Genomic DNA, 19253 nt, shown 5'->3' on the forward strand with positions numbered 1-19253 from the left:
CAAACCAAATTCCACTTGTTTGTTGTTTGCAGAGACTGGGTGGGTTGCACACTCAGGATGGCTCAGTTGTATCCTTAATTCATTTTAGACTTGATGTTCAAGAGAGTAAAAAGCAAGCAGCAATGTTTTACATCTAAAAAACGATTTTTTAAAATTAAAAACATGAAACCCAACGCATTTCGACCATACATGTCTTCAGCAGATGTTGGTAAGTAGTGTTTTATTAAAGGCTTACTAAAGGTTTTGTGTCATTTTAAGCCCATGTTATAAATCTAGTTTACCATAGTAAAAGTATGGCAAAGTGTATTAAAGCATGAAAGCACAGGTAAGTATTATAAAGACCAGAAAGGTATGGGAAAGCATATTAATAAATATGGCAAGCCAGGGTAAACTATGGTAAATACATAGTATAACCATAGGAAAAGCATGGGAAACTCTAGTAAACAGAATGGTTAGTTTGTTAAACATAACCATTTATTTTATCTACATTTCAATACACTTTGATTCTTTCTTAAATTCTTCAGAGGCTGGGCATAATAGAAACCTAAGATATCTGCTGAAATAGGCCACTTTTTGTTTTTAATTAGTTTTAAACTATTGAGATTATTGTGTTCATGTAAATGCACTGAATGACTGTTTTATGTATTTAGATCATGCTTCCTGCCTCTGTCACTGTTAGTCGTTGACCTGCCTCCAGTTTTGTGACAGTTTGGAATAAAAACACCCCGAATTGTTATCATGTTCTAGTTTGGTGTAGACAGGAAATCGTGTGGTTTGTGTTTTTGCACTTTGTCCCTTACAAGAAGTTTTCCCTTTTTTTAAAAAAAAACTACATACAAGTCTGCTAGCAATTTACTACCTCCCAGTGCCCAATAAAAACAGCTGCCCCTCCAATAAAACAAATGTATATTATAATGTACAAAAAGAGTGGCAGTACCAGTCCTGAGCTAGGAGCAGTAGTAAAAAAAAGTGATAATGAAAGACAATAGGCTGTGTTTGGAGGAAGCACCAAGACTAAAAATGTCCAGGACTCTTAAACCTGAATAATTCAATGAGCCATTGTTTACACACACAAGCGTCAGAAAGTCATTTTTGCACATCAGTGGTTTAAGCCACATACAAATACACAACCTTCTTGTAGCAAAGTATATTCAACAGTCTTTTTTATCTTATTTGATTTTCAGGAATTGTCCAGTGGTTACAATGACAGACACTCTTCTGCGCTCCATTCCTGCAGAGATCCAGCACCCCTACTCTAAGTTTTCTGACTGGAAGTTCAAACTCTTTCGGATTAAATCCTTTGAGAGAGCTCCTTTGGCCCAAGACAAAGAAAACCAGCCAGTAGAACAGACAGTGTCACAGTCTCCAGAAGAAGCTGAGATGGCAGATGAGGAACCTCCCTCTGCTAGTGTCATGAAAGTATGTTTAGGTGGGAAGTCATTTGATAACAACCGAGTGGACCTGAAGATCGTGGAGATTGAAATGCACATGGCGCACTTAAGACGTCTGTGTAGACTGTGTGGTGGTGCATTGAAAAGAGACAGGACCAACCTGGAGCATGAGGTCCAAGGTGCTTTGGACGAGATGAGCCGAGAGGCACTGAAGAAGATGGGTTGCAAGGCCAGGGCCTGGCCAGAGGTCATATTGAAGGTTTTTAAGGTAGATGTGACTGGAGACCTGGAGACTGTCCACCCCATATTTTTCTGTCATAGTTGCTGTAAGGTCGCTATCAGAGGAGGTGGCTTCTGCTGCTTTTCTCAAACCCGAGTTCCCCAGTGGATGCCTCACTCTGCACAGTGCAGGTTGTGCTCCCGGGTTGTGGGTTCTCTTAAAAGAAAGATCAAGCTCCAGGCCACTCAGCTAGCCAAGAGAGCTAAAGTGGACCTCAAGGAAAACAGAGGCCGTCGATCCAATGCTCACGGTCAAGCAAAATTCTGGCCCAAATCTCAAAGTCAAAGGAGCTTCTGGGTAAAGAAGATCACCCGCTGCAAGAAGGTTCACCTCGACTCCAGGCTCTTGGCAGTCGACTATCCTGTTGACTTTGTGCAGTCTGTCTCCTGCCAGGTCTGTAATCATCTGCTGGCCGACCCCGTCCAATCATCTTGCAAGCATCTCTTTTGCAGGACCTGTATCGTGAAGTACATTCGGGCTCTGGGAACGCACTGCCCTGCTTGTAGGGAACCCTGCATCCCGGCAGATTTGGTGACCCCAGCCAAAGCTTTCATGAATGTTATTTACTCACTGGTGGTCCGGTGTCCTTTGGAAGGCTGTAAGGAGCAGGTGAGGCTGGAACACTATGGAACCCACACCCTCAGTCATCAAGAGGTCAAAGGCAATGAAGTCTATTCACCCATCAATAAGGGGGGGCGCCCGAGGCAGCACCTGCTCTCTCTAACCCGAAGGGCCCAGAAACACAGACTGAAGGAGCTAAAACACCAGGTGAAGATCTTTGCAGATAAAGAGGAAGGAGGGGACATCAAGTCTGTCTGCCTAACACTCTTCCTACTGGCCCTGAGAGCTGGCAACGAGCACAGACAGGCTGATGAACTAGAGGCAATCATGCAAGGTGAAATAGCAAATTTAAAGTTTTTCTACTGCTGTTATTTGTAAACTTGCAAAAAGCTCTCATGTGCATATTATTATATTTAATAATAGTAATATCAAAACACACACTATCTCTCTCCCTCCAGGGAGCAAAGCCAGCTGCCCTGAGTTTTTAAATCATTAGAAACCAATAGCTGTCTCTCGTCCTACAGTGGCATCTTGGAAATGGTGTACTTCTCGCTTTTTTTCAACATAATATTTATTTTTTTTGTTAAGTATTTTTTATTATGAATTCTGCTTAGAGATGGACATTACTTAAGCTACAGTGCCCGTCAATGATAGGTGACCATGATCGGAGTTATGCATCCCGAGCCGAAGGCGATGGCGCTAACGAACTTGAACTTGTACCGATTCATCGGGTACCTTTCCGCTGAGTACATTTTGTCTCCAGCCCAGCGTCAGATAGAAGTTGAACAACTGTTGCTCTCACACAGTGATTTATGTACCTTTTGGTGAGATTGGCTTTTTCACTGATACGAACCGTTAAATTGCCAAGCTTCTTTTTTTCCAGTGGTTTGTAGGTATACCAAGTAGGTTGTGTGGCAACATTTTCATTTTCTTTATTTCATTTTATTTCATTTCTTTGCAGTTCTAGATTTTCAAGCTCATCCTCCGATACGTTTATATGGCTTTCTGTATTATTACTTGTAGTACTAGGGTTTTGTAGCAGGTTTTCAACAGCAGTAGCTGGATCGGGTGTTGTAGGTGAGGTTTGTAAATTTACCCACTCCGGTATTGATACATGCCCAAATAAATCAAAATGCACATAAATAGACTCAGTGTTTCGGTAGTTTGTCATGTTGTCAGTTTAGGTGTAAGCAGGAATGTAATTTTTAAAAAAAGCCATTCACAGTTGGTGCTGAGACGTTCCACGCCCTTTAGACACTAAATGCCTGCTCAGTGACATCGCATGAAAAAAAAAACTACCAGGAAGTGAATGTCAGTCCCTCCCCTATCCAAATATATGTGTTTCAAGCCTGTACTGCAAAGTACAGTGGCCCTGTAAGTCATCAAAACAAAGTGTTTTTTATCGTGTTTACACGATCGCGGTCCTAGACACCCACTTCAGTATGATCGTGTTAACACTAGAACAACCGCGTTTATACACATACCTAGAACAACCATGACCAGTCAATTTGACCATCGTATTAAAAATAACATAAATATTATAATGAAAGGACAAACAATTGAATATAAGCTGTAGTTTTATTCAGGAACGTCATGTAAAGCATCTACACAACTGAAACAATGTAAATAAACGGACATTTGAACAGAAATGTGTTTATATACAGACATATTGCATAACATGCCAAGCAATACCACAGTTCACAAATTGGGAGAAAAAGAGGTGTGAGTAATCACGACTGGAAATGAGAAGCAGCACATAACTGGAATGCTCTGTGTGATAGCTGACGGCCGCAAACTGCCTCCATATGCATAATTATTTATTTATTTATTTATTTATTTATTTATTGCATTTACATAGCGCTTTTTATACAAAAGTATCACAGAGCACTGTATAGTACATAGCAGAAAAAAACAAACCACAATACATTTGTATAGCATGTCACACATACAACTGCCACAGTCAGACCATTTAAAAAACAGTATACACATAATGATACAAAAGTAGCAATTTTAAAGTTACATTAAAAGCCACTAAGATAAGAAAGCCATTTTATAAAAGTGCGTTTTTAGTCTTGACTTGAAAACTGTAATGGTCCCAGCTTCCCTGACAAATGAAGGCAGAGCATTCCATAATTTAGGAGCTCTACAAGAAAAATCCCTACCTCCCGTGTTGCTTTTGTTGACCCTAGGAATAACCAGCAGCCCTGTATCCTGTGATCTCAGAGTACGGTTTGGAAGATATGGGGTCAGCAACTCCTGCAAATAACTAGGTGCTAATCCACTCAGGGCCTTGTAGGTTAACAGCAAAATCTTAAAATCATTTTTATACTGCATAGGGAGTCAGTAAAGGGTAATATGTTCACATTAATTGATGTTGTATCTTTGTAAATACATATTAATTGTATGTTTTATTTTTTCCTCAAATTGAGGGTGGGAAATTTGGGCTGCATCTTAAATTCAAGGGCGTCTTAAATTCGAAGGAATATGGTAGTTATATTAATGCAAAATAATAATAATGTGTGTATGTTTACTAAGTTGTAACATCTGCGCTAATGCATTTACATTCTTTTATAGGTAGAGGATCCGGATTGCACCCAGCTGTATGTCTAGCCATTCGGGTGAACACCTTTCTGAGCTGCAGTCAGTACCATAAAATGTACAGGACAGTAAAAGCAACCAGCGGAAGGCAGATCTTTCAGCCCTTGCATGCCCTCCGTAATGCAGAAAAGGTTTTGCTGCCAGGATACCACCCGTTTGAGTGGCAGCCAGCCCTAAAGAACGTCTCCAGCAGCACAGAGGTGGGGATTATTGATGGGTTGTCTGGCTGGACAGTTTCTGTGGAGGACTCTCAAATGGACACTATTGCTCGCAGGTTCCGCTATGATGCTGCCTTGGTTTCAGCCTTGAAAGACCTGGAGGAGGACATTCTGGAAGGTATTAATGAGCAAGGACTGGACGACTCCTCCACAGAGGTCTTCACAGTGGTGATCAAGGAGTCATGCGATGGAATGGGTGATGTGAGTGAGAAACACGGAGGTGGACCATTGCTCCCAGAGAAAGCTATCCGCTTCTCCTTCACCATCATGTCTATTGCCACCAAGAACGAAGATGGAGAAAACATAAATGTCTTCCAGGAACACAAGCCAAACTCAGAGCTCTGCTGCAAACCCCTGTGTTTGATGTTTGCAGATGAATCTGACCATGAGACATTGACAGCTATTCTGGGTCCAGTGCTGGCCGAACGGGAAGCCATGAAAGAGAGTCGCCTGATCTTGGAGATTGGTGGCCTGTCTAGGTCCTTTCGATTTATCTTTAGGGGCACAGGGTATGATGAGAAGCTGGTGAGGGATGTTGAAGGATTGGAGGCCTCAGGGTCAACCTATATCTGTACCCTCTGTGATGCCACCAGAGGCGAAGCTGCCCAGAATATGGTTCTTCACTCTGTCACCAGGAACCATGAGGAGAACCTAGATCGCTACGAGATATGGCGGTCCAATCCCTACTCGGAGTCAGTGGATGAACTCCGTGACAGAGTGAAGGGAGTGTCAGCCAAGCCCTTTATGGAAACACAGCCTTCCATTGACGCCCTGCACTGTGACATTGGCAATGCTACAGAGTTCTACAAAATATTCCAGGATGAAATAGGGGAAGTCTACCAGAATCACAACCCTACCCATGAGGAGAGGAAAAGGTGGCAATCTGCCCTAGACAAGCAGCTGAGGAAGAAGATGAACCTTAGACCTGTCATGAGGATTAATGGCAATTTTGCCCGCAAGTTGATGACTAAGGAGACAGTAGAAGCTGTCTGTGAGCTTGTCCCATCTGAAGAACGAAGAGAGGCCCTCAGGGAGCTTGTGCACCTTTACATCCAAATGAAGCCTGTCTGGCGTGCCAACTGCCCAGCCAAAGAGTGCCCAGACTTGCTCTGCCGTTACAGCTTCAACTCGCAGCGCTTTGCAGAGCTCCTCTCCACTACCTTCAAGTACAGATATGATGGAAAGATCACCAACTACCTCCACAAGACCTTGGCCCATGTGCCTGAGATCATTGAAAGGGAGGGTTCCATAGGGGCCTGGGCCAGTGAGGGCAATGAATCCGGGAACAAGCTCTTCCGTCGGTTCCGCAAGATGAACGCCAGGCAGTCCAAGTGCTATGAGCTGGAGGACATTCTCAAGCATCACTGGCTTTATACTTCCAAGTACCTCCAAAAGTTTATGGAGGCACATAAGAACTCAGCCAAAGCCTTAGAGGCCACAATAAATCCTGTAGAGACCCAGGACGATGCTATCAATCTGATAGACTCCTTGGAGTTTTGATCAAGCCAAAACTATGCTAGAAAAGGGCTGTTCTACCTAGAAGTGTTTCACATCAGTCATCTCCTACAGGTATCCTGTGGGCTTGGGAGTTTGAAGGCAGAGTTCTTCAAACAGGCTATACCAGTCAGGTTAGGGGAAGACATTCTGAACTAATTCAGTTTCGTTAGTGGAAGGGTTTAGTCCTGATTGAGTCAACCTGGTTGGTTTAAGTTGTTTGTAAGAAAACAAGGTGGAAATGTCTGATATATTATCTATTATGATATAATATTTTGGCCCATATTTTCTCTGACCACAATTAGAGAGTGTATGTGAAATTAAAAAAAAATAAGGATAGGTTTGCACAAAGGTTATTTAGGTTCAAAGAACCCAACTGGATGTGGATTTTGTTTGGAAAACAAGGCTAAATTGCATTTGTTACAGACTGAAGCTACCATTACTATCAAGACTTTTTGAAACTCAGGATTTTAATTATTGAATTTCATGTTCTTCCCAATCACAATTTCTGTTTTTATTTGAAAACTGTGATGGTTATCCTTTTGTTGACCTGTTGTTTTGGAAAAGGTTTAGGAGAGTTAAGGTAAGGTCATAGAAAGAAAAAATAGCTGCATCAGTTTTACTGTAATAAGCCCTATTCACAGGCCCTCGCCCATTTTGGGTTACTCTGGTAACTCCTATAGTTTTGTTTTTCAACTGTTTGAAAGCAATTGAGCAAAGTATAATATTAAGTTGATTGTGTTTGTTACTTGAGTTAATGAACAATTTATCTTGAAAGATGTTAACATTTTTGCAGGTCTTTTTTAATTGGATGGTAATTAATGTATTTGTATTCATGGTTGGTAACATTTTAGAAAAATGCTAGGTCAATTTTATATGGTGGTAGATTATTTAAAGAAAATTGTCACAAGAGAATGTTTAATGTTTAAAACTAGTTTAATGGTTAAAATACATGTGTCTTGGTTAGTTTTTTTAAATAAATGTGGAAAGGGTTTGAATATCTATTTTGTTATTGTTGAAATACATTATTAACTTGAAGAATTTAATCTAGTGCAGTGGTTTTCAAATTTGTTAGGCCCCATACTCCTTTCCAAATAATCTAGTCTACCGCGTACCCCATCTGACATAGGGTCATAATATACCTATGAAAACAGGAAAAAAATGTGTTTTTCTAATTACTAGATTAAGTACTTGCTAAACCTCTTAACTTTAGACACCAGAAGCCAATAACGATTTGTTAGAATGAGGCCAATTAGATCGCAAGCCAATATTTCGGTTTCAGATTTGTCATGTGTTGCAGGACAGATTTCAGTAAAACTAAGCCCTGATTAGTGAACAATACAGCCATGCACAGAGGGTATGAAATTCTGTATTTAAAAATTAACCAATAGGACTTTAAGTTACAAAAAACTTTAAGCGGGCCATTAAAAAAAATGCATCTCGATTTGCTGGTTCAGAAGGCACACAGGAAAGGAGGATGGGCTAGAGTTTAGCCAAGTACTAAACTGTAAAGTACTGTAAATGGAAAACTGCTGTTAAAAACTAACAAAATAAAATACAATTATTTCATACTCCAATAAGTATGCCGAAACGAGTCAAAATTAAGAGTCTAAAAACAAAACGAAGGTTCAAATTTAAAACAAAATCAGAAGCAGTTCTGAACAAAATTCATGCATTTCTTCCAATAAATGAAGAGTAGAGAGAAAACAGATAATAACATTTTAAAAAGTTACAAGTATAGGCATTTTTTTGTTTTTTTAATTGAACTCAAATTTTTTCGTTGAACACTTGAGCAGGGGCAACATACAATGCTGTGTGTGTCTTGTGCGATACCGAATCTATTATTATTATTATTATTATTATTATTATTATTATTATTATTTGTTTATTTAGCAGACACCTTTATCCAAGGCGACTTATAGAGACTAGGGTGTGTGAGCTATGCATCAGCTGCAGAGTCACTTACAATTACGTCTCACCCGAAAGACGGAGCACAAGGAGGTTAAGTGACTTGCTCAGGGTCACACAATGAGTCAGTGGCTGATGTAGGATTTGAACCGGGGAACTCCTGGTTACAAACCCTTTTCTTTAACCACTGGACCACACAGCCAGAATAAGCACATTGTTGTGAAGTGAATATTTACAAAAACTAATTTGTTGAAGCAGAAAGTGGATATTTAATCAGACAGTCAAAAATGACTTATCTGGGGCTCCCGAGTGGCGCATCCAGTAAAAGTACTCGCTAGAGTGCAGGATGCGCTCTATAGCCTGGACGTTGCGAGTTCGAGTCCAGGCTATTCCACAGCCGACCGTGGACGGGAGCTTCCAGGGGGTGGTGCTCAATTAGCCGAGCGTCGCCCGGGGGGAGGGAGGGTTAGGTCGGCCAGGGTGTCCTCGGCTCACCACGCACCAGCGACCCCTGTAGTCTGGCCAGGCGCCTGCGGGCTTGCCTGTAAGCTGCCCAGAGCTGCGTTGTCCTCCGACGCTGTAGCTCTGAGGCGGCTGCACGGTGAGTTCGCAGTGTGTAAAGAAGCGGGTGGCTGATGGCACACGCTTCGGAGGACAGCGTGTGTTCATCTTCGCCCCTCCCGAGTCAGCGCAGGGGTAGTAGCGGTGAGCTGAGCCTAAAAAATAATTGGGTATTTCAAATTGGGGAGAAAAAAAAAAAAAAAAGACTTATCTAAATGCTTCCATGTTAAAGTGTTTAGTGCAGAAGTATGTTCATGTTAATCAGCTGTAAGACAATTAAAGCTTGTTGATGGGCTCTCGCGGTATGATATGAACACACTCAGTAGGTCTGGAGTAGGGAATCCAATTCCAGACACTTTTCCCAATCCCAGGATTTCGGGATTGATTTATTTATTTTTATTCCTGGGATTCCATTTTTGTAATAATAATAATATTATGCTTTTACTTTTATTAACAATTACCGATGTAGAGACGTAGGGTAATGTACTCACACGACAAAGCAGTTCTTCAACAAATTAATGAATAATGATATAAACACTTACAAGCACTGCAAGTAAAGATAACATTCATGTCGCTCCAGCTCAGAACAAGTGAGTGATTTCACTGTCTAAGCAGGGCGGCCAAGCTGCCTGCTCAACTCAATAGTACTGTTATTTAAAAACGTAAATGTAGATAAAACACTAAGCTGATTAAACTACTAACAATGAACATTTAAACTCCAGATAGTAAACTTACCTAGTAAATACTGCACATTTTTAAAAGAAGCAACATTGTACAATGACAAACTGAGTTGTTTTTGTTTTTAGCCCACAGACTGCAGCACCACTGCCCTGCTATTTAAATATGTAAATTAGCCATGTGTGCACTCAGCGCTCACTCACTGTCAGCAGATGGCTGGGTGTTTATAGAGTTAACCTCACCCAACAGAAAGGAAACGTACACCAGTACAGCTGCGGTTTTATTTGAAAGGAGATTCAACATTGTTGATTTGATTGCTAAGTTGCAAAGTACTACAACGTGGTTAAAAAAGAAAAAAAACGCTGTCCGCCATTACAGGTTTTTCTCGCGTACCCCCTGACGAGAGGTCGCGTACCCCAGTTTGAAAACCACTGGTCTAGTGGCTAGATAGGCATGTCCACTTAAGACAATGCAGACTAGTTAGATTTTGCTATACAATTATTTTCTTTCTTGGTAAAAGGAGAATCTTCTAGGGACTTGCAATTAATCATTGATATTCATAAAGAATTGTGGGAAAAAGTGCAGGCCTTGTTATTGTTATCAGTTCAATGTACTATTGTTCGTAGCTGTTTTTTTTTTTAAATAAATAGGTAGCATTACTGTATTTTAAGAAACAATCTTTTACTGAAACAACAAAGCAACTATAACTATAACCCACTCAATCGCAAGTACAGATTGAATTTTGATGCCTCCATTTTAAGAAATCACAGGGTTGCTGTTATTGTGTAACTAAATAATAATTAATGGCTCATCTAGAAATGCAGACTGAAAATCAGCTGCTCTATTCACAAACGGTTTAATTTAAAGGTTGTTTCTTGGAAGAATACAGATGGTGTGGCTTTTTTATTTCAATACTTCTGACCACTTGTGTCAGCATCAGACAGGTGGCTGTTTTTCTGCTAGATACAGGTTTTTCTGCCAGGTTTTACTATTTTCCGTAAGAAACGTAACAGGCTAACTTTTTTATTTTTCATTATCATGTAATATAACGTTATTTTGATGATACATTTTTAATATGATCAACAGAATATGTATAGAAAATACACTAGCGTTCGAGATCACAAAGGTAACAGTACGTTTTTTTTCATGCATTCCCAGGTTTTTCTTTGTTTATCATATAATACTAATTCAATGTTGAATTATACCTTTTTGTTTTTAAATATTCATATCTCTCATTAAAATATAATTGTTCATGTTTTGTAAATGATTAAGTGTATTCCTGTTAGATTGATATTACTATGTATGTATACTGTGTTTCATTGTACTCTGTTTGAATGGGCAAAATGAACTGCACAAGAAAATGCAAACTGAAATGTTTTCACGTCATTAGTTTTTGTATTTCTTTACAGAACAAACTACCTCGTAGTGCTGCAATATGTATCATTGGAAAGGGACCTAAGAGAGTTTTCTTAGTGCAACACAACGAAAGAAACCCACACGTTTCTAAGTCAATGGTTAAAAGTGCTTGGATTGATTTGCAATTAGTTAATTGAAAAACAATTAGTTGTACATTAAACAAACATTGTATTGTTTCTTATTTCTAAGTTAGGTGGTTCGACCTACCAATCTTTCTCTGCTGGAAATGATTATTATTATTATTATTATTATTATTATTATTATTATTATTATTATTATTATTATTATTATTAGTTGTAGTAGTAGTCGTAGTAGTCATAGTCGTAGTAGTAAAAGCTGTGGTAATAGATTTATGCTCTCCTTAAAGAACACGACTTGAACAATCACTTCAAATCAATTACTTGAACAATACCTCAAATTAAGGAAAGAAAATAAAAAAATCTTGAAAAATAAATGTGCTATGAACAACAATGCCAGCATTAAGTGGACTTTACAGCAGAAGCCTCATATTTACACACTTTACTGTACAATTACTGCTTTTGCAATGCTCTATGTACAGTAGTAAGATCTTTATATATTTATTCACTTTTATATTTTAATTTAATGTCAGCCAAAAAACAAAATGTTGTGCACTGAGGTTTTGCAGTTTTATTTTCAAAACCTATTTTAGTGTAAGTTACTAGGTATTGCAATACAGGGCCCTATTACAGTTTTAACACGGGAGTTGCTATCCTGAATGCTTCTTCTCTTTGACTACCTTATTATACCTTCATGGCCGGTTTCACAGACCTGCATCCCTTACATAAGGCTGTCCACGATTAGTGATAAACAGGGTCTGTGAAACCAGCCGTTAAGAATAGTTTTAATGCTTTGATGAAATAAAAATGTTGCTATATATATATATATATATATATATATATATATATATATATATATATATATATATATATATATATATATATATAAATAAATAGATATTCTGCTAAAGAAGCCAATAGCAGTCTAGAATGGCTTCATAAATATCAATTTGATTGATATTTATCAATTATGATTTAAAGCTTTGTCAATATGGGCCACTGACTTTAATTGACTGGGTTACATATATTTTATTAAAACCTAATGTTATTGTTTATTATCATATTGCATTATTATTATTATTATTATTATTATTATTATTATTATTATTATTATTATTATTATTGCACTTTCATTTACCATAAATGAGTAAATAATTTGATTTTCTTGAGTTTGACTAATCACTGCACATTTGTTCAATTACCCTGTACTGTAATGCTTATTTGCTATTTAATCCCATTCCTGTAATAATAAAATAAGTCAAACAAACTAACTGGTATCTTCTGTTACTATAAATCCCTCTCAACATATCTGTATGGGTGGGTGATTATAAATACAAACTCTCCTCCACTCATTATTTTTCACCAGTATAGACTCCAGTGGGAATAAACTCCCCCTCATAGTGTGGATAACTGAGGTTCTGTTGTATACCTAAGCCGTGAACACAAAACACTTCAAACCCTTCCGAATCCATGACAGAAGTGTATCACACAACACTGCCCATTACACTTGCAAGTCCTCGTCTTCACTTTCTTAAACAATCTGATTCTCTATACTCATCTGCACTGCTTCTCTGAAATACAGAGACTGGACATCCACTGAACTGCACTTCACAATACTGTCACTAAACTCTACTGGCATTGTGGTGTTTTTACTATATATGTGTCAGTTAGTGCCTTTACAGCACAGTGGGAAATAGGGCTCAATGTGACAAGTATTGGGTGCAAAATAAATGTGTGCTTTTTTCAATTTTGTATGTCTTCCACTGAATGCATGTAAGACCTCTGGGGACTCCAGGTTACAGCAATAAAGAATAATAGGCCTATATAGTTTTAAAAGGCTAGCTCCCATGACAATCTGCACAGTGATCCGAAATTGATACCAATATTGATAACCAGACAAAATAGCATTGAGATACTATTATATTACCATATTTTATCCCAAAGAAACCCCTGAGAACCGCTAGCATACCACATACAGTCATTTACATACCAGCACAGCAGTTTTTGGCCTGCATGCAAACCAACTGGTATTCAAAAAGAAGAAAAGGAAGGAGTCGACAGAATGCTATGCATCCAATAGATTAACATGCTTATCACTAGAACACGTCATGTGGACTGCTGTGGTTTATAAATAACATGAATGGCAGTATAGGGAACAGATAAACTGTTGTGGAGGGGGTAATATTGGTTACGTGGAAGCTATAACAGGAAAGTATATTGATTTTTTGTATGCATTATACAGTACATAATTAAATACTTTATGTAGTGCACATGCCTCCCCTCTCTTCAGATATGTTGACTTGTGTAGCCTCTTTTAGTGCGGAAAACTACTAAACAGAAATGTGCTCCACGCTGTGTTAACTGCACAATAACTACATCATTGTCAAATTAATAATTGGTAATCAGGTAGTAAAACAAAATAAAACATACTGTGTATAATTTATCCTAAAACTCCCAACATACCAAATGAATGCACCATAGTAAATGAATACAAGGCGATGCATATGAAAACCTGCATTGCAATAGTGAAGGCATATAACTTACAAACTAAAGTAAAACAGATTGCTGTCTGTGCCTGTTTAAACTAAGCAAAACAAAATAATAATAATAAAACTCACAACAATGCACACATGGCGTCGTTTTTTGCTTAATCCCCACCTTCTATCCAACCTGGTAATTGGACAAACATGGGGAAAGTATTTAGCATCTGTGTTATAACTAAACACCTATGTCTACATAGAGATAAATGTACTCATGTGTCTAACCCTGAGCAACACATTGTTGCTTTCTGTTTTACACACACTTAAGTGTGTGTAAAACTTATATATAAAACAGCAATATACTTACCTTGAATATTTTCTTTTTTGTGTATGAAGGATATGTATGTGAGTTAAATTAGCGATGCTGTATTTTTGCTGCCATCTACTAACAACACCAGGCTTGAGCAAATTCACTGAGCAAGATTTGTTTTAAAAGTATGAAATCATGAAAAAAAAAAAAAAAGTTGGTTCCACAAATTTGTTCAAAAAGACAAATACATGCTTAACATCAGCTTTCTACAAGACTGTGGCAAAATGGCTGCTGAGATGAACAGGTGTAGAGGTGATGCAGTGCAGAAATAATCACAAGTGAAAACTGTAATCCAATTTGGAAATGTTATTTTTATTTTTACACAAATCCTGGTCTGGCGACCAAACAATAATCCCCCAGCAATACACCCCTGGAAAATAATAACGATTTCTTAATACAAACAAATAATAACACGTTATCCGCTCCCACAATACTACTAACACAAATCACCAGTCCGGGTGCGTGCAGTAGTGCTCAAGGTGGGTGATAACAAATAACAGTGACTGCGGTGTTGTTGTTCCAGGTTGCTGGCCCAAGGCGACAGCTCCGGAGACGTGTTAGCCGTCTAGTGAATTTACAAACAAAAGACAATTGCTAACCATGCTACAAACAAACAAAACACTCACAAATACTTTCTTTTAATTATTTTGGGAACTCTCCCGGTCCTTCCAGTTCTGTGCTTCTCTGAACCCAAGCGAAGGAAAAGATTTACAATTCTCCGGCCCCTTTATGCGATCATGCATGACCCCTTAATAAACGATTACAGCTGACTCTATTGCCTGCAGCTGCTAACTCGTTTACCTTCTGGGTCAATACGTTCCTGCAACAGAGTCTCGCCTTTTTCCAGGCTGACCGACTTCCCGACCCAGGAAATGAACTGACAGGCCAACCCATCCAAAGCCTTTCCCTTTCGCTACTTAGTGCCCTCACAGGTCGAGAGGGGGATTTACCACCAGAACTCATTATATTTCTGTCTCAAAGACATAACACAGTTCCAGAAAGTCCTGGGTGGGTAGCATCTACTGGATATATATAACCACATTGCACTGGCGAGAGCCTTGCACTGTCCCTGCAGAACTCGGGTTCAGGTATGTATTATTATTATTATTAGTAGTTGTAGTAGGACGGTCGAACAGAGCGTGATCAGGTTCATCCCCTATGAGGACAGTATGTGCGTATTGTCAATTCATCAGCTTTGAAATGGATGCTAGATTATCCCAGTAATCAGCAATCGTAAAACATATACTGTATATACAGTATTTTAATATAACCTTTTGTCTGCTACACGTCTGTCCTAAAATATTGAAGTATGTTTTTTGTGGTTATTTGTTTAACAGATCTTTAAATGTGCTACAAATAATAAAAGACAATGAAACCTGTTATATACAGCTAGTAGTACATTATTATTATTATTATTATTATTATTATTATTATTATTATTATTATTATTATTATAAGAATATTATGTAGTGGGAAATGTGGGTGAGTAGGGTAGATTTACTTCCAGTATTTAAAAAATGTACTGTACTAAACATTTTGACTAGATCATTTTTATATCATGAACCTAAAGTGCTGGTATTTCAGCTCCATTCGTAGAGTATAAGGATCAGAATTGCTGAAGCTACGGTTTGGTGGCCAAATGAGGCAGGCTGCACTTGCAGTGCTTGCCCCTCGGTTCTGTAGTTTTATTATCTTTATTGTTTCTACCTAAGGCTACATAGTGTCCTTTCAGTCTTTTCAAACTAAAAGCCTTAAACTAAGATGCAAGCTTCAATCTGCTTTACATTAAGATGCAAGCTAGATGCAAGCTTCAATGTGCTTTACACTAAGATCCAAGCTTCAATCTGCTTTACACTAAGATGCAAGCTTCAATCTGTTTTACACTAAGATGGAAGCTTCAATCTGCTTTACACTAAGATGGAAGCTTCAATCTGCTTTACACTACGATTCAAGCTTCAATCTGCTTTACACTAAGATCCAAGCTTCAATCTGCTTTACACTAAGATGCAAGCTTCAATGTGCTTTACAATAAGATGCAAGCTTCAATCTGCTTTACACTAAGATGGAAGCTTCAATCTGCTTTACACTAGATGCAAGCTTCAATCTGTTTTACACTAAGATGGAAACTTCAATCTGCTTTACACTAAGATACAAGCTTCAATGTGCTTTACACTAAGATACAAGCTTCAATGTGCTTTACAATAAGATGGAAGCTTCAATGTGCTTTACACTAAGATGGAAGCTTCAATCTGCTTTACACTAAGATGCAAGCTTCAATCTGTTTTATATTAAGATGGAAGCTTCAATCTGCTTTACACTAGATGCAGGCTTCATAGAGGATAAAAAAAATTGGTTGAACACAATCAGGACACTGAGTGGTAGAAGAAATGCTTCTCAAAGCTTTTAGAAATATATATAAAGTGTTAGTTGATTGGTAAATAATGATTTAAGCTGAATTATACAAAGCACAGATAATGGGCCATTACACAGGTAAAACAAATGCAATATTCAGAAAATGTAGATGTAAGGATATAGGCAAATAGTGTTTTTTTGTATGGAGGTAATCATGTCTCACCTTTCAGCAAGCAGGTGATATGTTTCTTCTTTAAGAGGAGTCACAATACAAAATGCTAATTCTCAGTTTCCCTACAAAAGGGAACTGCTAAATCCTGCCACACATCAACAAAGCAGCGCTGTGCTCGTGTCAATGGTTTGGTAGTCACTATCTGCCCATTATTGTATTGATTTATTGATTTATTTATTTATATAGCGCTTTTTATACAAAGGTATCGCAAAGCACTATACAGTACATAGCAGAAAAAATAACAAACCACAATACATTTGTATAGCATGTCACACATACAACTGCCACAATCAGACCATTTAAATAATATATTTAAATAACAGCATACACATAATAACAAAAACAGCAATTTTAAAGTTACATTAAAACCCACTAAGATAAGAAAACCATTTTATAATAGTGTGTTTTTAGTCTTGACTTGAAAACTGTAATGGTCCCAGCTTCTCTGACAAACGAAGGCATTCTATAATTTAGGAGCTCTACAAGAAAAAACCCTACCTACCGTGTTGCTTTCGTTGACCCTAGGAATAACCAGCAGTCCTGCATCCTGTGATCTCAGAGTACGGTTTGGAAGATACAGGGTCAGTAACTCCTGCAAATAACTAGGTGCTAATCCATTCAGGGCCTTGTAAGTTAACACCAAAATCTTAAAATCAATTCTATACTGCACAGGGAGCCAGTGTAAATAGACCAAAACAGGGGTAATATGTTCACTTTTCCTGGGTTTAGTCAGAATTCTAGCGGCGGTATTCTGAACAAGCTGCAAGCGGGATACCACACGTTTTGGGACACCAGAAAAGAAGTGCATTACAATAATCAATTATAGATAAAACAAAGGCATGCATTAGTCTCTCCGGCATCAGATACAGAAATAATTGGTCTAAGTTTGTCTATATTTCTCAAATGGTAAAAAGATACTTTAGTAACTTCCCTAATATGAATCTCAAAAGATAGATTAGGATCAAAGATGACCCCCAAACTCTTAATTGTTTAGTTTAAGTTTTGATGAGAGACTTCAAGGGTCGAGCTCATGTAATCCCACATTTCCTTTTAGTTGGTTCTGTGAGCCCACTAACATAACCTCTGTTTTATCTGAATTCAACATTAGAAAATTCGCTGCCATCCAATGCTTGATGTATGTAAGGCATGTAGCTAATAACACCCAGACAGAATAAATTCCTGGCTTTAGGGACAAATATAGCTGGGTATCATCAGCATAGCAATGGAAGTTCACTCCGTGTCTGCGGATAATGCCACCTATCGGTAGCATATATAAGGAAAACATCAAGGGACGAACTGAAACCTATCAGAAAGATAAGATTTGAACCAGGATAGGACCAGGCTAGATAATTCCACCGTGGTCTTAAGACGATTCAGTAGGATGGAATGGTCTACAGCACTTAGATCTAGAAGAATTAAAACTGATGGAAAGCCCAAGTCAGAGCTTATCAGCAGATCATTCACAACTCTGACAAGGGCCATCTCGGTGCTACGTGCAGCACGAAAACCAAACTGAAACTTCTCAAATATACCATTAAGAGTTAGAAATTTATATAATTGAATTGCAACTCTCTCTAGAACCTTATCTAAGAATGGTAGTTTGGAGATTGGCCTATAATTACTGAGGTCTTTAGGGTCCAAATTGTGTTTCTTAAGCATAGGCTTTACCACAGCTACCTTAAGTGCTGAGGGAACTATACCGTAGGAAAGTGAACCATTTATAATTTTTAAAATGTGGGTATTAATAACACCAAGAACATCTTTTAATAGTTTTGTAGGAAAATGATCAAGAGACATTAAGCAGGTCAAAAGTATTTTTTTTTGTTTTAAATAAAACATTTCAATTTGTTTTATGATGATATATTTTGCAACAAAAAATACATACTTTTGTATTAATAATGCATTTTAAACAATACATAACCAAAAAAATATCAACCATCCAAAAGTAATCTCTATTAAATCGGCCAGAAATATCATCCTAAATGTACCATTACCAAGACCATTGGTGTATTTCCTTTTATTTATAAAGTATTTATTTTCTCCCTTTGATCTGTAAGGAGGGAGGGCCATGTTACCTCATTCCAACCCTTAGGCAAAGGCAGAATTCTTACAAACAGAAAACTCCAAACAAAACGGGCAAGTTCCTTATATTAATACATATTTTGGTACAAACATGACTTTTTTCTCGCTAGATGCTACCTAACCCTTTCCTCCCTAAATAAAATGACCATATACAGGCATGAATATGACCACTTTGTGTTTTAGCACTTGTAGTTTGGCAACAATAAATCAGAAATTAAAACACAACATATCCACAGAAAGGATTTAGTAGCCTCTTCGAATGATATAATATATTTTGTTGTGGAATGTAATTCATTTCCTGATACACTGTGCCTCCCATAACATCATAAAAAATTAACAATAAATCATATTTTTTAAATCCTGTCAATTTTGACCCCTTTCTAAGTTAGACATTTTATGAGGATTTCAAATAAACAAAAATCAGATTTCAAATATCTTCTACTGTTGAGGAGCTAAAAGATTTTGTCCGAGCCATGGTCTTTATGCCAAAATGCCTGAAAATGACCCTATTTTAGTTCAGACTAAGAAAAATATCACAAAGTACGTGTTGAATGA

At 37.9% G+C, this 19253-nt stretch overlaps 1 protein-coding gene across 2 annotated transcripts in view; it reads left to right on the forward strand.

Moving 5' to 3' along the window:
* LOC117434781 (V(D)J recombination-activating protein 1) overlaps nt 1-11993 on the forward strand; it is a 52142-nt gene extending 40149 nt beyond the window's left edge. Inside the window, exons 2-3 of one of the 2 annotated variants that reach the window (XM_059003182.1) lie at nt 1185-2566; nt 4807-11993. In XM_059003182.1, the coding sequence (XP_058859165.1) occupies nt 1204-2566; nt 4807-6548 (3105 nt within the window). In that variant the 5' untranslated portion in view covers nt 1185-1203 and the 3' untranslated portion in view covers nt 6549-11993. Of the gene's footprint in view, nt 1-538; nt 2567-4806 lie in introns of those variants that run through there. The other variant, XM_034057431.3, reaches the window with a different exon arrangement.
* Nucleotides 11994-19253: the final 7260 nt, after the last annotated feature.

Source organism: Acipenser ruthenus, chromosome 28 (assembly GCF_902713425.1).
Source record: "Acipenser ruthenus chromosome 28, fAciRut3.2 maternal haplotype, whole genome shotgun sequence".
Lineage (NCBI taxonomy): Eukaryota > Metazoa > Chordata > Actinopteri > Acipenseriformes > Acipenseridae > Acipenser > Acipenser ruthenus.